Genomic DNA, 15352 nt, shown 5'->3' on the forward strand with positions numbered 1-15352 from the left:
CAACAGTGTGTATTATTGTATTATACAGGACTGTCTCAGAAAATTAGAATATTGTGATAAAGTTCTTTATTTTCTGTAATGCAATTAAAAAAACAAAAATGTCATGCATTCTGGATTCATTACAAATCAACTGAAATATTGCAAGCCTTTTATTATTTTAATATTGCTGATTATGGCTTACAGCTTAAGAAAACTCAAATATCCTATCTCTAAATATTAGAATATCATGAAAAAGTATACTAGTAGGGTGTTCAACGAATCACTTGAATCGTCTAATTAACTCGAAACACCTGCAAGGGTTTCCTGAGCCTTGAAAAACACTCAGCTTGGTTCAGTAAACTAAATCACAAGTATGGGGAAGACTGCTGATCTGACTGCTGTCCAGAGGACCATCATTGACACCCTCCATCAGGAGGGTAAGACACAAAAAGAAATTTCTCAAAGAGCAAGCTGTGCACAGAGTGCAGTTTCAAAGCACATCCACAAAAAGTCTGTTGGAAGGGGGAAATGTGGCAGGAAACGCTGCACAACCAAGAGAGATGACCGCAGCCTTAACAGCATTGTGAAGAAGAGTCGCTTCCAGAATTTGGGGGAGCTTCAAAGACAGTGGACTGAAGCTGGAGTCCAGGTATCAAAAGCCACTGTTCACAGACGTGTCCGGGAAATGGGCTACAATAGCCGTATTCCCATGGTCAAGCCACTTCTGAACTCAAGACAACGGAAGAAGCGTCTGACTTGGGCTATGGAAAAGAAGCACTGGACAGTTGCAGAGTGGTCCAAAGTCCTCTTTTCAGACGAAAGCAAGTTTTGTATTTCATTTGGAAGTCAAGGCGCCAGAGTCTGGAGAAAGGCTGGAGAGGAGCAAAATCCAAGTTGCTTGAAATCCAGTGTGAAGTTCCCACAGTCAGCGATGGTTTGGGGAGCCATGTCAGCTGCTGGTGTTGGTCCACTGTGTTTCATCAAGCCCAGAGTAAATGCAGCTGTGTACCAAGAGATTTTAGAGCACTACATGCTTCCGTCTGCTGAAAAGCTCTATGGAGATGAGGAATTAATTTTCCAGCATGATCTGGCACCTGCCCACAGTGCCAAAACCACCAGTAACTGGTGTACTGACCATGGCATTACTGTCCTCGATTGGCCTGCCAATTCCCCTGACCTGAACCCCATAGAGAATATGTGGGGTATTGTGAAGAAGAAGCTGAAAGACACCAGACCCAACAATGCTAATGAGCTAAAGGCCACTATTGAAGCATCCTGGGCATCCATAACACCTCAGCAATGCCACAGGCTGATTGCCTCCATGCCACGCCGCATTGATGCAGTAATCCGTGCAAAAGGATTCCCAACCAAGTACTGAGTGCATTAATGGACATTTTCAAATGTTTGATTTTGTTTTGCTGTTATAAATCTTTTTTTTTACTTGGTCTGAGGAACTATTCTAATTTTTTGAGATAGGATTTTTGAGTTTTCTTAAGCTGTAAGCCATAATCAGCAATATTAAAATAATAAAAGGCTTGCAATATTTCAGTTGATTTGTAATGAATCCAGAATGCATGACATTTTTGTTTTTTTAATTGCATTACAGAAAATAAAGAACTTTATCACAATATTCTAATTTTCTGAGACAGTCCTGTATATTATCCGTTAGGACCATTGTAAGGCAGTGTACATGATGGCTGGCAGGATATAAAATGAGAGCAACAGGAGAGGTGTTTTTAAAAAAAAGGGGGGAAAAGAGCTCTCCTTTCCGTTCAGTCCTTCAACACACAATACAGTACAAAAGCTCGCACTCTGTCTTTCATTTCTCTCCTGCTCCCTCCTCACCTGCCCAGAAACACACACACACACAGTCAGTGAGAGAAATGCTGCTGAAAGCATGTAGGCCCAAACGCTCCACTGCCAGCTCTCTTCTTCTTCTTCTTCTTCTTCTTCTTCTTCTTCTTCTTCTTCTTCTTCTTCTTCTTCTTCTTCTTCTTCTTCTTCTTCTTCTTCTTCTTCTTCTTCTTCTTCTCCCTTCCTTTTTGTTCACTCACCCCTTCTCACCCGGCTCACATCGTCCTCCCACCCTCTCTCGCTCCCTTCTTCGTTTCCCTCTTCTGTCTTTTCGTTCCCTTCATCTGGGAGTACACCAGCTCTGTGAATGCACCGTTGGTTCTTCCGCTTTCGTACTCCAACTCCCTTTCCTCCACATATTTCATCCTTAAGTACTCCCTCGGAACTTTTATAGACTATAAAATACTTTTCACCCTCTCTTTCTCGTTCATTTGCAAACAACCATCAAACCTCTCAGGGTCATTTTCATGAGGAAACCATTTATTCAGCCCACAAAGCCTATTTATCATGTTCTCCTCTGTCAAAGTACGAGATAGATTGGGTGCACGAGCCAGCGCCAAACATTATTGTTTTAATGTAGCTGTTTGTCATCATTTGAGTGATATATCAATAGAGAGAGTGATGGTGCATGTTAAAAAGAGTTGTGGAGGAGGGATGTGCAGAGACAGACAACAATTGCAGTATGTGAGTTTTGCAAATCTTATACATGACTTTATAAATGCAATCAACGATCCAATTACAGATTCATATGGGCTCAACAAGCGAAACAATGTGCGTGATGCGCGCCAAAGATCTGTTGGAATATGCTAGTATTTCTAGCAACATATAATAAAATCATCTCATCTTTGTTATAGGGTTATTACTGTAAAATCACAAATTTTCTAAAACATTCATCTATATGAATCCTGCCTTTGACACTTGTAGGAAGCCACATTGGGAAGATCGGAGACAAAGTTGCTGAGAAGAAAGTGTCTACAGATCGAAAGATGAATCATGAGCTTCTACTTACTCATACTCTTACTCTTACTCATACTCTTACTCTTACTCTTACTCGTACTCGTACTCTTACTCGTACTCGTACTCTTACTCTTACTCGTACTCTTACTCTTACTCTTACTCATACTCGTACTCTTACTCTTACTTTTACTCTTACTCTTACTCGTACTCTTACTCTTACTTTTACTCTTACTCTTACTCGTACTCTTACTCTTACTTTACTCTTACTCTTACTCTTACTCTTACTCTTACTCGTACTCTTACTCTTACTCTTACTCGTACTCGTACTCTTACTCGTACTCTTACTCTTACTCGTACTCTTACTCTTACTCTTACTCGTACTCGTACTCGTACTCGTACTCGTACTCTTACTCTTACTCGTACTCTTACTCGTACTCGTACTCTTACTCTTACTCTTACTCTTACTCATACTCATACTCATACTCTTACTCTTACTCTTACTCTTACTCTTACTCATACTCATACTCTACTATGACTGGACTAGTAACATTCATTTGACCAAATTTGATCTAAATGAGTCTGCAGAGGAACTGCAATTCTATATTTACCAGTTGGCAAAATGTGCTCCTGGAGACACTAGCAGTCATTTGCCAGGTGCCAGATGTCTCCCTGACAGATTTCTTTCACCACAATAGTGTCACACCTGTGTGGTTGAGATCAAAATGAAGGCTGAGTTTGAAGATGGGTTTGGTCCGAAGCAAGAACGCCAGATGTAGGGGGGTAGGAATTGAGGAAGGGGCCGTTGGCACAGATGAGTGCATTGTCAATGTGTTTGGGAGAGAGAGAGAAAGACAGAGAGGGGCAAGAAGGGGTTGGATTATTATTTGCAAAAAAGAAAATGCTAAAATGGTTCGCCAAATAAACCTGGTTGGTACGCCCAAACAGGGCTGCGGTCTGTCTATTTGATCCCTCTCTACACCAGCTGATAGCTATAATGCAGTTTGTAATTTGTTGCCAAATGTTTGACAAATGTTGGGGGTAATTCACATAGAGATGGGTCACTACAGCCATATCTGCTTCAATAATTGGGCTTTTGAAGGTTTTTGTTCGTTTCTGTCTCGCAGTCCCTTCAGCCCCAGTCTCAGCAGGGAGCCTCTCTTGTATTCACAATGTCAGATTAGAGATCAGTACAGACCACTGAGCCCTTCCAGCTCCTGTTGTAAAGCCGTAATTAGCACTGACCGCCTGTCAGTTTCCAGCTCACACAAAATAAACCACATTAGGATGACTTCCTGTTTGTTGAATTTTGTCAGGGCATTTCTTCTTTGTAATGAAAGGTAAAAGAGAAATAGGAAGGGAGTGGGAGTACGGTGTGTGGGCTGGGTGGTGGTTGTTCTGGCAAAGTGGTGGCTGGTAGGAGGTTTTTGGCTTGAAACCTGGTTGAGGAAACAGACTCCAGCTCACTGTTAAACAATACGAGGTCACATTCTTCCAAGATCAAACACATTTTTATGCAATATGTAGCAGAGGAAACCAGATACCCCAGTTGTTCAATACATTCCTCTTGTTTGTGTACTGTGATGTTTGTTAGAGCGTGTATTGTCTTTCTGCTTTAACACTGAAGAACTTTATTGTTGAGCATTATTGTCATGTATCGTGATAACTGTATTACTTGTGATAAATCAAATGAAAATGTACTCACCATTCGGTTACTTTCAGTGTAATGCTAAAATACAACACATTTCTTGTTGAATTTTGAAAAATGAAGACAAGTATTTCCAACATTCTTTTAATCAACAAATAAAAGATTAAACTGAACACAAAAGACACCGATAAGAACATATTTTATTTTTTTCATCTGCATCCAAAACAACCCATTTGTGGATTCTCATTTTGTGATGGTCATGATATATAAATATATACGTGTCCTTCATGTATCTGTTCCCACATACGTTTATAGAAATAATTTGACATTTTGAGAAATATGCTTATTTGGTTTCCGAGGGGAGGGTGAGAAGAATAAAATAAATATATGAGTAAAGCCAAGTTAGCTTAGCATAAAAACCTGAAACTAGGGGAAACATTTAATCTTGCTGTGTCCAACGTTAACAAAGTTCACCTACCAGCACGTCTAAAGAAAAACTACAGGAAATGCATTCACACACAGTTCACACCACCAGAGATCATGGTGGGGTAGATTTTCATGTTGCCAGACAGCCATCGAGTTAAACCCACACAAACACAAACAAGCTAGCTGTGGTAGAGTATTAGCCACCTACGCTAACAGAACAAGGACGGTGTATTACTTTATTTTCATATTTAACATTTCTACAAGGTAAATCCCGGTCACTGCCTTTGAAGCTGTGAGGGGGAGAGAAGCAGCAGCCCTGAGTAGAAATAAGTCAAGAAAAGAGGACATGAGGAAGACAGAAATGGAGCATAGGAGGATTGGTAAAGTTTTTTGGGCCACCACCCCGAGCGTTTCAACCTGTTCCCTGGCACCCCTCCTCTATCTTCCTGTACCTGTTCCGCACAGTCACACTTCACATCCTCCCGTTGTATCCTCGTCACTCTCTCCTCTTTCCGTCCTTCCCGCCTCTGATTGTCCCGCTTTTCTGTCTTTTCTCATCGCGTCTTTCCTAACTCTGCTCTCCTTCCTCCTCCCCTTTTGAACCCTTCCTCTTTCATTCTTTTCCAGTCCTCTCCTTCCTTCCACCCTCCTCCACCCTCCACCTCCCACAGGACTCCTGTCATACTGGCCAGGTGCAGCGTAGCATGTGCTGATTACAGGCCTTTTAATGGACAGCATGTGTCTGACGGTGGACCCCTGTGCCTCGCCGTCCTTCAACTCTAAATCCTCCGTCCGTAAAACACAAAACTGCTCTTTCAGGCAACATGGCTTTACCAGCATCCAGGGACATGAGTGGACCTCGAGAGAAAGAGAACAATGCAGAAGGACGGACAGACAGACAGAGGGACCCTTGTTAGAGCTTTGTAACATACTCTGTGGAGATCTATCTTGCAGAGGTGCAAAATGTAACATTTTGGAATAATATCTTTTTTTTAATCTTAAGTATTTATGGCTCTCTTTAAAGAACTACAATTAAATAACATCATTGTTGAGAAAACTGGCAGCTACAGTGTTGCATTGTGTGCCACTGGCTTAAACTTTGTGGATGTTTGATTGATTTACAGCACAAACAGGAAGAGGGCAGACTGACCTAAACCTCTAAGTAATCGTGGTAATGGTTGAAAGTGGGGGTATTTAAAGGCTGATGGAAAAATCCAATTCCAAAATGTTTATTTTCCTCAGTAACGCAAAACAGAAAGCACTTGACCCATGTGAGAATGTGGAGCAGAATATTTTTGCTAGAAGAAGCAGGTGGGTCTCTGGGTAATGTAGTCTTTAATTTTGAGGGACATCAACTTAAACAATAACACTGGTGTGGGAGTCTCCCAACATATTTCTGTTTTAATTTTATTTATGCATTATAATCAACATGATCACTACTGATTTGTGCTGTGCATTAAAGGAGCATTTCACCACTTTTACCCATGAACATGTGAAATATGAAAATAACCTTTGTGATGTCATTAGTGTTATCTCAGGCTGGACATTAATTAACACTGTGTTAAACACTGGAGATGTAGGGTTTTAAAAACAGGAGTGAGAGGCCAACTGGAGACACTATCAGGTTGCATTATGGGAAGTGTAGGATCCATAATCTTATGATATTTCTGCCTTTGCTGCACCATTCTTTTTTAATCTGTCTATTGAAAATCCCCCAAATAAATGGAACTAGAAATACTTCATCAGTGGAGTAATATTTTCAGCTTTTTTTTTTTATGCCTCCATCAGCTTGTAGGCGTGTATAGTCCACACAATAATACATTTAGGGTATCTGCGCAGACCAGATGACAAAATGACCCCACATGGACGTGGGATGTGCCGGTATCAAATATGATTTTATCATGGTATTATTATTGTGAAAAGAAAATTCACCATAAATGGTATTACCACAATATTAATTACAAATTACAGTATACAAATACAAATATATCAAATACACATAAAAACACCTGTGTGAGCCCCCAACGGGATTGTTTTTCCATAGTGGACACACTCCTGTGTGTGTATTGTAGATCAAGTGACGCCCACGGACTCAAAAACAACTCAATGCCAGACACAATCATGACTAAAGGAACGGCTGTGAAGTTTAACAATATGTCTCTTTGAGTAATTTCAATTTCATCCATTTAGTCTAAAGAAAGTATCCATATCAGTAAATTATTTAATTTAGACAGATTTAAAACAGAATCATAGGGAGCTTTAAGAAAGGGAATGCCACAACCACAGATCTAACACCCAGGCAACAGACACAGCACTATACTTATAGTCGTTCGTCATCACAGAAAGTTCAAAACTTCCTTTTTATAAAGTATTAATAAAGGCCATCACGTATGGCTGACCCTGTGAAGCTGTCCATCCCTGTTGGGAAAAGATTGATGATTTGGATTTGTGCAAGGATGGCATGTTTTTTTTAAATCCAGGTTAAGGGAGGGAGGGAGAGTGGTTATACTTTAAGAGCTGCACTGAGATGGCTGGGGTAGGTTCTTCACACGCTGCAGGCTGTTGCTGTTCCCTGGACTCTTTCCCATAGCGCTCCAAAATAAATGTAGTCTTGATGTCACTGCTGTTGTAAAGTCATGCTGCCTCTTGGGCGTCACACACACTACGGCTGAGCACAGTGTGGCAGTCCGGTAGTTAAAATTTGGTACGAATATGAAATATTTAGCAAAGTTAAAAAACAAATTGCGTATTGGAGGGCAGGGAGGAGGAATGACTGATACAGCTTCTTTTTTGGGAGGTAAAATTATAATGGAGGGACAGGAGAAGCAGGGGAGGCTTGGGCTTTTTTTTTTTTTTTAAAGGCAAGAAGGAGCATCAGTTGAAAGGGAAACACACTGTGACATTTCTATTATGTAGATATCAGGTAAAACTGCATTGTCATCCGAGAAAAGGACAGAATCTCATCCTGTAGTGCCTTTGGGAATGTGATGATGCACCTAGGGTGAGTCCCCACTGAATACTGTGCCCTTTCAGAGGAAGATAATGTGCAAATTGAGGTACATTTTTTCGACTTAGCTTGTCAGTTGTGAGGTTTTAAGACTGTCGTTGCTGTTTCACATGAAACAAGCTTTGGCTCTCAAATGTTCTTCTCATCATTTCTGCTGTGTTGTTCATACAAGAGCCAATTGAGACTCAGTGGTAATGAGACACAGTAACTATCATACTACAAGTTGCAATGTTTCCCATAAACATATATAAACATCTGAATTACATACGGGTAATGTAAACGGCATAATCCGTTTGGATATCCAAATCAGGCCTTATTCAGAAAGAAGCATGTCCTGATTGCGTGAGATCTGCCAATATAATTTGAGTTTGAAAGCATTCTTTGGACATGTATACTATACCATGCGAATATTAAAGGAACAGCTGAGTAGGATTATTGTCTATTTGGAATAAGGGCAAAACACAGAATATTTTGAACATATTGAAAAAAAACTAAAAAAACAAAACTGACTTCATCAGATTTCATCAGCTGCAGCTAGATAGCTACAGTAATAAGATTACATACAGAGTACAGAGTATTGGTCTTACTACAGCTCCATGCTGCTCGCTAAAACTGTCAATTTCCATCCCGACAGGTGAGGGCTCTTTATACCCTGATCTGCATTAATCCAGACCTAGACCCACTTTCAACAACCACTACCCAAGTAAATGCATATCTCTCTTGCTAGAGCGCACTTAGCATAGGGAAGTGTGCGGGGGATTTGGGAAGCATAATATTCTTGCACATTGACTATGCAGAACCCTATTTAATAAGTAATTGTCTCTTGTCATAAAAGTGTAACTGTAGTGGAATTAAAAGTGGAAAGTTTCTCTCTCCATTACAGCGAGCTAAAGTAAAGTTTCTTTAATTAAAATACCAAAGTAAAGGCACCTCGATTCTAAGTACATTGTCTTAAATAGATCAGTCATAAAGACCAGATAACCCCTTTTCATTCTGCCTCACAGAAATCAATCAATCAACTCATTTCCTGAAGGACTTGTTGCACGAATCAACTGAAGCTTGTTCCAAATATCTGAAATAGTAATTTAATCCGTTTCATGTCAGTGGGTAATGAGGCAAAGTGTGGTAATGGCTTGATAATCTGACAGGTTTTAAGTATATTTTCAAAGCGGTGATATGAAGGAGGGCTCGGGGGGAGATGAAGGATAGAAGAACCTCAGTCTTCACACTGGTAACAGGCGAGCCTCATGTCTCCCTGCGACAACTCCCAGCTTTCTTTCTGTGACCTTTCATCTTCACAAGCCGCAGCTCCCTTTTGCTATTGATCTGCCTTTTCCATCTGCACGCTAAAATAGGTCAGAGAAGGATGGATGCTTTACTGTGAAGCCTGTCCCCTTTTCTATTAATGGCAGCTTTTTTTTTTTGATGAGTGGTCAAGAGATTTAAAAACAAAAAGGGAACGAGAAGAATACAGGAGTGTGTAGGTGAGAGTGGGAAGAAGAGCGTGAAGGAGTGCTAAAGGGAGGCCAGGGGAATAAAAGGAAGTTGTGAGGGTGTGAAAGAGCTGCTGTCACCCTCATAACAGGTTCAGCAAAACAGCTGGCTAATCTGTACCATCACCACTGTTTCGCTGTGAAAGAGATATAGATATGTACTCATGGTGAAAGTAGCTCAGCACCATTTCCCCTCCTTTCAAAGCTGCATTCATTCATGCAGACTGATGGTACATGACACTTTAGTTCATGCTGCCTTTTGTAGTTTCCTAGCACAGTGACCTAAAATGAGAAAAGGCGCAGAAGATAATTCACCCAAAGAAAGCAATGCTCCTATTAGACGGACATTTGGATTAGCAGGTTAAAGTTCAGCAACATGAACTCTGACCTGCGGATTTGCAGGAGCTCCAGGCATTTTTGAATTGTTGCCCTTTTCATAATTCTCAGAGGAAATTAAGGAGGCATGTTAACAGCTGAACTCTACTGCGAGTATCACAATCACCTTTGTGTGCACACATACAAGGGATTTTTATTGAATGGCGATCGATCTGCTGACACTGAACGACAGCTGGGGACAAGGACAACAAGTATGTTGCTGATGTTAAGGCGGCGGTACCGCTGTTCCTTCAGTGCAGCAGTCACAGGCATGAGTCAGAGCCAGTCACTATTCACTGGGTAAATGCATGGGAGGAGCGCCACGCTACTAAAGAGGAAAACAAGGGAAAGCTATATGAGTCACACACATGAAGCCCAAAGCAAACCCCCGCAAAGTGCTATCAGGTGTGTATGCAGCCCCTCACCTCGACACACACAATGCACAGTCACCAGGATTAGTTGCTGGTGTGTTTTCTGTTCAATGTTTGGTCAGAAAGTGTAATATCAGCACCACCCTAACGAAAAGACTGGTCTTTACGAACACAATATACAAACGCTAAAAATACAGAATATTCTAAACCTCATCTCATAGTCGTTTCTTCACCATGACAACCGCAGACAGCAACACACATCTCAATCAAGGGAGGCGCAGATGAAGGCTGCTCTGATACAAATAAAGAATGGAGCGAATAAACCTGATTGTTTCTCAATAAATACTAAGTTTGTGTGCGTGCACATGTGATATGTATATATATCTTTGCGTATGCATTCGTGGTGTTTAGTACATACTCAAGGATGTGCACAAGGTCGGGCTAAAGCTGCCCGAGCAGCGGCCTGTGCTGCCCCTCTGGAGGACAAAAATAACTTTCATTTTTGCTGTTGTGTATAAATATGAGTAGCCCATAATTGCTAAAAATAGACCAAATTAAATCACCATATCTTTTAAACTGATCTGAAGTGGATTCTAAATTGACCCACTCATATGTGTCATATGTTCACTGTAAAGCAAGGCAAGCACAATTATTTGGTCATTGAAGAAATAAATAAATACAAGCCCACATATGCAGCGTGCAAAACTCTTAATGTAGACATATGGCATACATGCAGAAATAAATGACAAATTAACCCGGTTTACTATGAACATGGGCTTTATGTTAACTTTTATTATATATATTTCTTTAGAGCAACAGCCCCTCAAAGTGCCTGTGTCCCCGTGCATACTATATGTACAGTACATGTATGTTTGAGGGCATGCCATGTGCGAGTGTTTGTGCCACTGGTGTGGGTGGAGCCATGTCTCTGGTCAGAGTGATGTGACTTTGAGCTGAACATCCCTGAGGGCTTCAGACTGCCACACTCAGCCTCTCCTCTCTGTCCGCAAATACACCATTTCATCCATTCAGAAGAAAAACATGCAAAGAAAAAGGGAATCTGACGGTGAAAATTCTTCTTCTGTGCAACAATATTATTTGAGACACAAATAAGTGGTTTTATATGTATACAACGGATCAAATAACTGTCAGGTATAGTGATGAACTCTTGGAGGATTTTTATTTGTTGTTACCAGATCCACTGGAAGCACTTTAGCCTCTTTCAGCTCATTGTTTTGGTTTTTACAGCTCACAACTTCACTGTTTTGGTTTAGTCTTAACGCTCTCATCAACCTAATTTTAAGTATTCTATGAAAACCCGACTGTACTCTACCTGCTAAACGTCAAACAGCAGACAGACACAGTAAGGAACTAGCTGGTGAAAGTGGTGGAGCATTTAGCGGCTAAGTGCTCTGATATTTCCAATAGTGACCCATCTCCATCACCAGGACCCATGGTGGAAAGTCACGTGCTTAACCTAATCAATAAATAACGTTTAAATGCCACTGTATTATATATTACATTATTGTTATTATGGTTAATAAATAAAGTAGCCTACAGAGCGTATATTTAATATTGTATTGTATCATATCCATGCCACACAACCTCTACCGATAACATCAAGGTAGACAATACAACCTTAATATTCTGATACAACCAACTATAAAATGTAGGTTCAAACTAGGGCTGTCAAGCATATATCAATATTTGCTGTTGGAGCTCTGGTGCGAGGGGGGGGGGGGGTGCTGTCGGAGCTGCAAAGTCGGCAAATACGCTCGGGGGCATCTAAGAGCACGATTAATCAGCGTTAATTTTCTGTGATGTAATCTAAATTAACGCGCTAATTCGACAGCCCTAGTTTCATCCTTATAATGTATTCTGCAAACTCAGCGAACAACTGCCTATTTAACACATCCAGCAGATTCAGAGCAACACCAGTATTCATTTGGAGTTGTGCGTCCATTTGGTGATTGTAAACCAAATATTAATTAATCTCCATCAAGTCGTGAGGGAAATATGTGTCTCTTTAGCTACTAAATACTGACAGGTAGCGTATATTGGACTATATTGCCACCTTCTTAGTGTTATCTACTCTTAAACCCGGGTGAACACGCTAAGCATTGCCTCTTCTCTCGCGCGATGCTACATGCTGTAACATCTTATCCACAAATTACGCCCGTCTCTGTCCAAGCAGCACTCGGACATCATTCCAAATGAATCTGCACCAAGTTTGAATGGCACTGAATAAGTAACGAATTTAACCACTGTAACATTTTCACTGTTTACTAACCCAGTTCCCCCGTGTTCGTGACGCCGAACGTGACACACCAGAAAAAGAACAGTAGGGCGAGTACGTCTACTGGCAATGGGTCAAATGAGTTTATCGCCTATTTTTAGCGTGTATCTGTGTTTAAAAAACCTGCATATACGCATTCATTTTGGTGGAGAAAGGGCATTGCATGCTTACCATGAAGACATTAGTGTTGAAGTCTGAAGAAGGAATTCAGACACGTCAGCTGGTGTGAACCAAACAAAAACATACTTCACTCTCAGGGGCACTTGAACTTGCAACGCACACACACACACACACACACACACACACACACACACACACACACACACACACACACACACACATACACACACACACACACACACACACATATACACACACACACACACACACACACACACATTCACACACACACACATTATCTAGTTTCTACAAATACACCCACAGCTACTGGCAGCATAAAGGCTGCTCCCCCTTTCTCTCGCTCCCACCTCCCTTCCTCTCTCTCTCCTTCTCTCTCCTTGCCTATGCAATTCTTTGTTTTTGCCGCTTGTGCTGCCGCAGATCCCTCTTTTATTCAGTTTTTTGTTCATCCCTTGAAGAGAGAAGCCTCTTCCTGCAGATTTCCTTTTCTCTCTCTTGTCTTGTTATCTTGTTATCTCTCTTTCTCTCTCTTTACGCTCTTGGATCCAAACACTGAACCTCTCTCTCACTGTCTCTCTCTCGGTCCGTGTTTCCTATGCATCTCCCCGTGGCTGCTGAGGGGAACAGGGACTTGACTCTCCCCTCTTCCTCTCCTCCTCCTCCTCCTCCTCCTCCGCCTCTCCCTCCTCTTCTTCACCTCTCGTCTTCTCACTTCCTAACGGAGGGATAATGTTCTATTTCCAGCTGGTGATCATGGCTGGGACGGTGCTGCTGGCTTACTACTTCGAGTACACGGACACCTTCCCCGTGCACATCCAGGGCTTCTTCTGCTACGACAAGACCTTCTCTAAGCCCTACCCCGGTCCGGACGAAGGCAGCAAGATCCCCCCCGTGCTCATATACTCGCTGGTCACAGCCATCCCCACCGTCACGGTAAGAGTTGGGGTGTATTTATAAACGTGGAAGAAAAGGTCGAGAGAGAGAGAGGGAAGTGTGTTTGAGATGCACGAGAGAAGCGTGTAAGTGGGTGTGTGTCTACTGCATGTTGAAAAAGGAAGAAGCTTTAATAGAAAGTACAAAGTTGTCAAAGTTGAGGTGGTGTGTTTGAGTTCTGCTTTCAAATGCTGTGAAAGTCTATGCGAGAGTGTTGTTCGATTTCTGCTTCATATGGGTTTGTGATGAATCATTTTTGTTGTGTGTGCTGCACCACGGATGTAGTGAGCAGATTGGCAAACTGCATGAAGGGTTACCCCCTTCCAGCCCTGACAGGCAGGTGTGTGTGTGTGTGTGTGTGTGTGTGTGTGTGTGTGTGTGTGTGTGTGTGTGTGTGTGTGTGTGGACACAGAGAGAAGAATCATCTCGGACCACACAGAGATGTAAAGGGAATAGGCAGGCAGGTCATTAGAGAAAGAAAAAGGCAGAAGAAGAGAAAGAGAGTCAGACAGAAGAACAGTCAAAGATAAACAATAGAGAAAGCAAGAGAAAGAAACAAAAGTGCAAAAGTTGGAGTCGAGGCAGAGCGATAATGGCAGGCAGCAGATGCTGTCTGAAAAAGAAACTACTCAAGATGATAGGTGAGAAAAAAGAGACAATGAGCACAAAAGAAGGCAATTTGGAGGGGGGCTTATACTGGGTTTTTGTATGTGTGACGTGTGTGTGCGTGTGTGCGTGTGTGCGTGTGTGTGTGTGTGTGTGTGTGTGTGTGAGGTTAGCCGTTAAAGCCCAAGTGAGGTGCAAGGCAGGGAGCGTGAAATGCAAAACACCTGGCACCGACTTACATCCCAACAGACCACAAACAACTGCACAGACAGAACCAGCCTACAGCCACAATGCAAAGCACACAAATAACCTGACCAGATTACACACACAGACAAAACAACTGCCTGCCCCTTCTGCAGAGACAGGAGTGTGCTACAGTTACAGACACAGATTCAGTCTTCACAGATTTCTAATGTGGGACCACTGTGTACAGTTTGTCTCACAGCCACAATGCACCCTGGACATTATTTAAATAAAAGATTTTACAATCGCAGCCCAAAGCAATGTGCAGGATTAGTAATTTTATAGGTTCACATAACAAACAATGTTAATACATTTGGGTCTGGGTAAGTGCAGTATTGATTTAGGGACCATATGAACAATTATTAGAGAGGGGAGGGGAGTCAGAAAGGGGGGGGGGGGTTCATTTCTTTTATTTTTGGAGGCTTTTTCAAACTGTTCCTCCTCCCAGATTGCATTCTCACCCATTCATTCACTGTAAAGACTCATAATGTTTATTTCGCTTCTTTAAATAGGGTGCAAATGGATTTGCTTTTTTTCCCCATAAATAAATTGTGGCGACATCATATAAATTATGCATGAATACGATGTTATGGTTTACACACACAGACATCTACATACTGTGTAACTTTAAAATTATATAAACGTACCAGCATTTAACACGTTTATTATGGATGATGTTTATATATGTTCCCACAGACGGCAACACTATTTCTTTCCTCCATTTCTGATTCAACATCAGGACGTCAGGAGAGAATGTTAACGCTAAGAGGCGACACAGCGTCATGCAAAATTCTGTCTTTACATTGACTTTGTACGTAATTGCGGCATTGAACACATCATATCTCGTTAACACCTCATAATATACGATTCTGCCTCCTCATCCCAATAATTTGGGTAAAGGTTTAGTTTCTTTCAGTTAAATTAAAACCTTGCACATCACTTCATTACTGTTCAACATTGCTGATTTATGCAGCAGGTGCACTCTTTAGCACTAATCTACAATAATCCAAAGCAAGCAGACCCTAA

At 41.5% G+C, this 15352-nt stretch overlaps 1 protein-coding gene across 4 annotated transcripts in view; it reads left to right on the forward strand.

The window, feature by feature from the left end:
- plppr2a (phospholipid phosphatase related 2a) overlaps nucleotides 1-15352 on the forward strand; it is a 59108-nt gene that overhangs the window by 17250 nt on the left and 26506 nt on the right. For all 4 annotated transcript variants that reach the window (XM_029437701.1, XM_029437700.1, XM_029437702.1 and 1 more), the window contains exon 3: nucleotides 13289-13477. In XM_029437701.1, coding sequence (XP_029293561.1) covers nucleotides 13289-13477 — 189 coding nt within the window. The remainder of the gene's footprint in view (nucleotides 1-13288; nucleotides 13478-15352) is intronic.

This window comes from Cottoperca gobio, chromosome 8, assembly GCF_900634415.1.
Source record: "Cottoperca gobio chromosome 8, fCotGob3.1, whole genome shotgun sequence".
Classification (NCBI taxonomy): Eukaryota; Metazoa; Chordata; class Actinopteri; order Perciformes; family Bovichtidae; genus Cottoperca; species Cottoperca gobio.